General features: G+C 38.3%; 1 protein-coding gene across 2 annotated transcripts in view; it reads right to left on the bottom strand.

The window, feature by feature from the left end:
* Positions 1-1,820: 1,820 nt before the first annotated feature.
* The window catches only part of unc5da (unc-5 netrin receptor Da), a 234,534-nt gene continuing 228,357 nt past the window's right edge, over positions 1,821-7,997 (bottom strand). For both annotated transcript variants that reach the window (XM_046868537.1, XM_046868538.1), the window contains exons 16-17: positions 6,454-6,632; positions 1,821-2,445 (exon numbers count right to left, since the gene is read on the bottom strand). In XM_046868537.1, coding sequence (XP_046724493.1) covers positions 2,049-2,445; positions 6,454-6,632 — 576 coding nt within the window. In that variant the 3' untranslated portion in view covers positions 1,821-2,048. The remainder of the gene's footprint in view (positions 2,446-6,453; positions 6,633-7,997) is intronic.

Below are 7,997 nucleotides of genomic sequence, written 5' to 3'. Positions count from 1 at the left end.
AATTAATCCTTAACCATGAATAACAGCTTTACACAATCTTGACATCTAGACAGTTAATTTCTCCAAACAATTGTCTGAAATAGCCTCTTAAAACTTGCCAAAGGTGTTCTTCACTAGATATTTTTTTCTGACCTTGTCATCCAGTTCATCCCAGAGAAATTCAATAGGATTTAGTTGCAGTGACTGGGCAGGCCATTCCATGATAAATAACACTCCAGCTGAATGTTTGCTCTCCAAAATAATGCTTATAGAGCTTGAATGGATGCTACACAATCATTATCTTGTTGGATGGTGAAGTTGGTTCAAATTAGATGCAGTCCAGGACAACTGCATGATGTTGAAGTATGGAATGGTAGGCAGGTTCTCCAAACTTCCCTGCTCCAAAACAACCCCAAACAATTAAGCTTCCACCTCCATGATAGACTGTAGGTGTGAGGCAGTCTGCTAATGTCTTCGCTCCTGTTCTCCATCTTCTTCTGGTAAACATATTGAATTTAGACTCTGCTGTCCACGGATATTTCTTTCACTCATTCGCTGTTCAATTCTTGTGTGTTTTTGCCTTTTTCCTAGACTGTTGCATGTACAGTAAACAAAAGAAACATGCATGTGTTTTTAATTTTTTTTAGAGACTAGGTGTTTCCAAACTTTTGACATGCACTGTATGTCCTTTGCACTGAAATGCAGGTTCAACTGACCTGTTAATCAGGAAAGCCTGACCATATGATAGTCTTAAAGGGAACTGCATGATCTAGATTCTAGTCTCTTCTAACATCTCATAATGCCAGATTTATCATTTTAATCTCTTTTATAAAATTTGTAATCTCCTTTTTTTAAATACAACATAGTGCCATTTCTCTGTCTCTCCATAATCGTCCATAAATAAACTCCATACTCTTTGTATTTTTTTCTAAATGCGCATCTATCTTCAGACATCTTAACAGGTTACAATAACAGCTTGCTATAAAGGAATGCATGTGAGTGTATGCTGTAATGCTTCTTGTCTAATCTGTTCACCTCTTCGTTTGTTTCATGTGCGTAACTGTTAAGTTCTAGTCTCATTTCTGAAGGAAAGAAAGAGCAAAAACTAAAACAATTTGGTTTCATAAGACTAGAGATGTGTCTCAGTCACCTCCCTAGTTCAGTCGTCAGGAACTGATGAGGAAGTCGGATATTTGGAGCGTTGGTATGTTCAATCCTTAAACTAAAAATCCCACGATGCAGCAGAAAATCCACCAATGCTCTGGAAACAATGTCATTCTTTTAAGATTGAAATGTAAGTAGCTTGTTATCGTTGTATATGGTTTGATATTGTATTTTTTTTTAAACCCACTAGCTAACCTACTATCCTGCTTGAAGTACAATTACAAAAACATTTGATTATTTTGTCATATAAAGAAATTAATATGACATATAAAACTTAAATATTTGATACGTTTTTACAGGAACTGATGAGTAAATTAGAAATTTCGTCCTGCTTGATGTTGTGAGAATGCTTTACAGGTAGAGTATATGAAAAATTCATCAGTAGCTCAATATACAGCAAGTCAGGATTCTCATCAGTGCCCGAACTTGTATTCTTGGTATATTCACCACAGAGGGAGCTAGAGAGCTGATTAGGATGCATCTGACTCATTGAGTCTAGAAATTTTTCGAATACCAGCAGGGGGCGTCAGAGGTGGTTGTGAAAGGCAACTGGAGTTAAAAAGTGGACGTTTCCCACCACCTTTTATTGGTCTTCAACAATTCCAGGTTTGATTTGATGAGTAATTCATTTGCCGCAGATCAGAAAAATCCATTGTGAAACGGTACTTCATTCTTGCAACAATTCCGTGTGCTAGTCTCTGCCTGTCTATTTCTTCCTCCGTCACTGTCTCTCTTGCACACATTGACAAACACAAACACTGTATCACTATCACCTTAAACCCCAAATTCTCAAAACCTTTTTGTCTATCCATAGTCCAACCGAGGAAAGAACTTCTCCTAGTCACCACCCCTTTTTTTCTTCAGTAGACTTTGCTAATAACGGCTTGTTTTCTGCATAACATTACCTAGGTGTCTTCTGAGTCTAAGTCATTGCTGTAAGAGCCAATAGTTGGGTCAGTGGTTAGAGATTTGCCAGTGTTGTGTCTTGCCTGGTCCAGGATAAGAATATCATCCACTTTTCCAGACTTTTCCATCATGCAAATGATGTTAGATGAGTTTTTCGAGTAGTTCAGGGTGAGGGAATTGGCTGGGTGTTTGGTTTCGTCCATGTTACCCATGACTACCTGCTGTTTGGGGTGGTCCTGATTACATATAATGCCAGACTGTTTGACCTGGACACGTCCAATTTCCTCCAAGGCACTGGCCAGAGAGTCAAGATCTCCTCGTTCCTGATGTTGAACTTCCCACAAGCACAGGATTGCTGCAGAGGGACTTGACTGCTGTGCAAAGTAACCCAGATTCCTAGAATGAGAATTGAAATAAACAATAAAAAGATTTCATGGATAAAAGTTCTTAATTAAGAAGTGAAACAACTGCCATATTTATTACGATACTGGAATTCAACCGGTTGCATAAAAATAAAGACTTCAGAGTTCAGCAGTGGGAAATGGTACAATAACAGGTGCAATTGTCATGAGACAGTGTATGAATTAGATCAGGCAGCTGTCCAACGCTTCAGGGTGGATGTAAATAATCATGGCTCTTGCATAATGGAAAAGAATGGTCAACTTTTATTATTACATTTCATTATTTAATCATGTTAATACATACTGATGGGTCATGCTAATAAGCTGATTTCACAGCTGACTACAAACATTAGCAACAACAGCAACACAAACGATCGCTAAAATGAAGTGCCCCAGTGTGGATCATGACCTAGTCATCAAGCAGTGTCACAGAGAGCATAGTGCTCAATTAGGACCATTGTACTTTCCGAGAGCAGAGGTCAGGCCACAAGCATTTTCTAAAGACCCCTATTAAAGGTACAAAAAAGACAAAGGTTAGTGTGTCCTTAGATGAATGCCTGACACTTCAAATAACCCAGTTAGGATCAGCTACATGGGGGTTGCATGGTGAATGACTGGAGAGTGGGGGGTACCTGGCTTTCTAACTAGTATTCAGGAGTTCCAACAAGGTTTCCTGGTGGTCTAGTGGTTAGGATGCGGCGCTCTCACCGCTGCGGCCCGGGTTCGATCCCCGTTCAGGGAACCAACCCCAGCCATTAGGGTTGCACAAGCCTTAGTGCCGGTCCCAAACCCAGATAAATGGGGAGGGTTGTGTTAGGAAGGGCATCCAGCGTAAAAACATGTGCCAAATCAAACATGCGGACCGTTGTGGCGACCCCTAATGGGAGAACCCGAAAGAAAGTTTATTCAGGAGTTCCAACAATTATGTCTCTAGTTGTGAGTATACTCCCAAGTCTAAAGCCATGCAGCTGGAGTTTGTCTCAGAAGACAAGAGGGTTGTTCCTATGAGACCTTCACTTTCCAAAAAAATAAAAACCTCTGACTGTTGAATTGGCATATTCACCAGATAAAGTATTCAGGTTTTTGAGAAGGCAGACCATGTGCTTCAAGCAGCATTGCTATTCTGTCTGCATAGTGTTACTGGGAGGGAAATAGGGAAAATTATATACGTAAACATCCTTCCTTACTGTAATTCTTTGGCTACTTTCTAGTATTACTGAGTATCAAAGATATAAGCAACTTTTACTATCTACTCAAATACATTTATGATTCAATATATGCATTTTCTATACAATTCTAATTTACAATGACCGTCACCAATTACATTTAGCCTGTTAGCTTTATTAGTAATGGGTTATTTATTTACCAAAAAGGAGAATATCTACTTTCGTTTTATTTGTCCATTGAATACTAGCGATTCTTCTTCTTTGTGATATGATATTGCCATTTTATTTGTTAACTGAAGATACCTTTTTGAAAGATTGCTTTACTACTCTGTCGTTTTTGGCCCGACTTGTTTGATCTTTGTTTCTCTCAGGCATGTTGAAGAGATGTTGTGTTGATTTTGATAAATGCAGTGTCGAGGTGTACAATTTTATTCGTATTTTTAGAAAATAATACCTCATAAATCAACTGTTTTTGACTTTTCACTAACATGTGTTTCGGTGTTGAGGAATAGTGCATCTTTGAGCTTATGTTCAATAATAGTCAAATACTCAAGTATTGTTCACATCAGATACTTTAAGACTTTCAGTTAAATCTTCTTGCAATTGGTGTCTTTGTCACGCTCGGATCAAGAGTCGGAGACCAGAATACAGTCAATGAGTTTTATTTGCCTTAGTACATGAGACAGGAGCTTCGGCAGAAGCACAACCGGTAAAATCCGTAACATGGGATGTCCAGGGATGATCTCTAGTGCAATTTGTAGATCGGACGGTGAGCGAGTGGGAACGGGGGCCTTATAAATGGGAGAGTAGATTGGAGACAGGTAAAAGTGATTAGTAGGAAGGTGAGGCTGTGCGAGTGTGCTGAGTGCAGGAGGGAGGTGTGGCTGGTGGTTCCCTGACAGTCTTTTCATGTATTATTTTTGGGCGCTCTTTACACCTACAAATGATGGAGATACTTAGAGATGGTGAGATTGGGGTGAAGTAGTGGCCAGATCGACACTTAACAAAAAAAAGTTATTAGACAAAGCTCATTAATGTAATTTTTATTACCAGAGCACTTTGGGTCAAATGTAACTGATTAATTTTGTGATCAATTTACTGGTCTTGTGGCCATTCAGTAATAGCAATTTTTTCTGGGCACCATCTGGTGTAGACCATCACTATTTACTCAAGCATTTACCTACTTGTATAAAATCAGCACCTCCAAGTCTGATGCTATTTCCTACTTGAAAAGTGTGGGATGTTCTTTTGAGCTCAGGTAGAAACATTTTGCTGAAACAGTTTGTTCAGAGTATAAATCATTATACACCACATATGGTATTGAGTTGAGGGAAAAGACTAAACACTTAAGGTCACAAGTACAGACAGTTTTAATGAGGTTTGTCCACAGGGTGGCTGGGTTTAATATTTTCTGATAATTCATTTTGTTTTACAGTTTGGTAAAAAGCTTATACTTAATACATAAGCACACAGATAACCAGTCATTTTTTTTTTATATTAGATACGATCCATACTGTTAAATACAGCTTAATTTACTATAAACACAATTCCTCATCTACGAGGCTCATCAAGGACAAAATCTATCATTGCACAAAAAGCTTGTAATGTGTATTATTCTCCATTAGGAGACAGTGCTGCACTATTCACAGCATCACTACCTCTCACTGGGTAAATCACCTCACACACATTGTGGAGAGTTAATTGCTGAAATCCGCTTAACAAGGAAGCATGTCTCATTACACGCTGCCTGCAGCATCGGACGGTGGAAAATCCTGCAAAATCCTCCAATCTTTAAAGCATGTGTGTGGCTTTTTTTAAAAGAAAAGCAGACAGACTCCCCCCCCCCTTAAACCGGTTTTGATTTGACAGCTTATATTGGTTCAAAAGTTACAGTGCATGGAAAAATCCCCTGATACACTGGTGACAGTTTTTTTCTATTGAAATAGACTTTTTGGATTTATGTACACTTCAGCAAGATGAACAAATTAATACCAATACATATCCAGGCACTAGTTGGTATGAAACTTTGGCATTTCAAAACAATTTTATGCAAAATATGTTTATAGATTAAATAAAGACCTCAATATTTTTTATAATTAAGAAAGGTTCACAAAGAAAACACAAGAAAAGAACAATACTCTATATGAGCAATATTTGCACCTAAAAGTACACAGGACTCCGTAAGGGCTGATAGAAATATAGTTGTGGTTAAATGCTGTTCTGTGGATGGAGGGGGAAGTGAGTGGTAAGGATCACACACATGTGCTGAATTTCACAAGTGTTCAAGTGTTCTGTGTTCCATTGAGTGACGGAAAGCATAAAAATGAGAAAGATAAGAGCCTTGAGAGAGAGAGAGAGAGAGAGAGAGAGAGAGAGAGAGAGAGAGAGAGAGAGAGAAAGAAAGCTGAGCACAAAGAGCAGTGTGTGCACTATCAATGAGTGTCCTGAATATTGAAAGTAAAATAGTGCAGAAAATATAAAGATACTTCTTTTTTTTTTAATTTGTCCCAAGGCTGTCTATCGTTTTCTCTTTCCTAAACCCTTTGTCATTCCACAGGCTGGAATATATTTCTTTGTGATGACTTTGGAGGAAGGCTTTTGAAATTAATTAAACCATAGACAGTGTGCCCCAGTTTCCTCATTAATATTTGGCTGATTTGAATCTGGTCTCTTTTGTTAATGACACTGAACATGACAGTAAATGATTGAAACAACCATTGACAATTTAATATGGCCAATTTTTGGTTTGTGTGTGACTGTGTGTGTGTGTGTGTGTGTGTGTGTGTGTGTGTGTGTGTGTGTTTACATGTGTGTATGCACTTGCAAGTGTATCCCACCTGTTTATGTGCAGTTTCTGGGCTAGCAGCTGCCAGTCTTTGCCTTTGGCATTGGCTGTGTCGAAGGTGGCACAGATCCTCTGCCGTATGGAAAGGGGGATTTTAAAAGCTTTTTCCCCCGTCTGAGAGGAAATGGTAGAATCGGACTGAAAGGAAAATGGCACCATTTCCTTTTGGCTCTGGAAAAAAAAAAATGTTTGACAAAGGATAGAAATGATAATTGCTATGTTAATTAACAGAAAAAAAGACACCTAAAGCGAATGCTTAAATACACACACTTCAAAATCATAAAATGAACAAATGTGGTAGCAATACATTTTTCTTTCTCTCAAACTAGGAGACCAAAATCTGTTCTAACATGGGATATGCTTTGGAACATCCCATTACACATGTAGTCCCTTTTTTGCTCTTATAATGACCTCCACATTTCTGGTTAGATCTTCCACTTGAGTTTGGAGTGTGTTTGTAAAGATTTGTGCTCATTTAGTCACAAAGGCAAAGTCAAATATTAAAGATGGGTGAGGAGGACTGTGGTGAAGTTAGCATTCCAATTTATCCCAAAGGTGTTCAATAGGATTGTGGTCATAGTCCTAGTTAAATGAAGTCAAGTCAAGGGGCTTTTGTTGTCATTTCAACATTATATAGCTGGCGCAGTACACGGTGAAATGAGACAACGTTTCTCCAGAACCCTGGTACTACATCACACAACATAAAGCTACATAACAGAAAAGACCAGACAATACAAGAGAGTGTGGGACAGATACACTTTATAGCTCTATAGCAGGCCACTCAAGATCTTCCACTCCAACTTATGTATATCATATTTTCATGGAGTTCATTATGTTCACAAGGGGCATTTAAATAATGGAAAAGTTTTGGGTCTGTTACTTCAAGTGAAGGGAAAATGTAATGCTACCACATCCAAAGACATCCTATACAATTGTGTGCCTCCAATTTTGTGGTAACGTTTGAGGAAGAACCACAAATGTCTGGAAAAGCCAGATGTCCCCATACTTTTGTCTATATAGTGTATATACATAATTGCAGGCATAAGGTTATAGCCATTATGACCATCTGCCTAATATTGCATTTGTCCCCCTTTCGCTGCCGAAACACTCTTGACCCTTCAGTAATTTGAGCTACAGAAGCTCGTCTGTTGGATCAGACCACATGGGCCAGCCTTCAATGAGCCATTTCAATGAGCCTCGGCCGCCCATGACCCTGTCACCGGTTCACCACTGTTCCTGAACCACTTTTGATAGATAAGTTAGGGTAAGACAGGTTATAATGTTATTATGTCATATTGTCATGCCTAATCAGTGTATATACAAGCAAACAGTTAACAGTTACATTTTATGTCAATGAACTACAAAATTAAGGTTATGAAATGAACTTACTAATAGTCCTCAATACACAACTGCAACTTGAATCATAAATAAATCATTACATGCTGAATGTATGTATGTGTGCATATATATACTGTATATAATATATATTTAATTTTTTTTGTATATTTATTTTTATAGTTTGTATGAGCATATAAA

Source organism: Silurus meridionalis, chromosome 15 (assembly GCF_014805685.1).
Source record: "Silurus meridionalis isolate SWU-2019-XX chromosome 15, ASM1480568v1, whole genome shotgun sequence".
In the NCBI taxonomy this organism is placed as follows: Eukaryota; Metazoa; Chordata; class Actinopteri; order Siluriformes; family Siluridae; genus Silurus; species Silurus meridionalis.
This window is presented reverse-complemented; position numbering and strand designations above follow the sequence as displayed.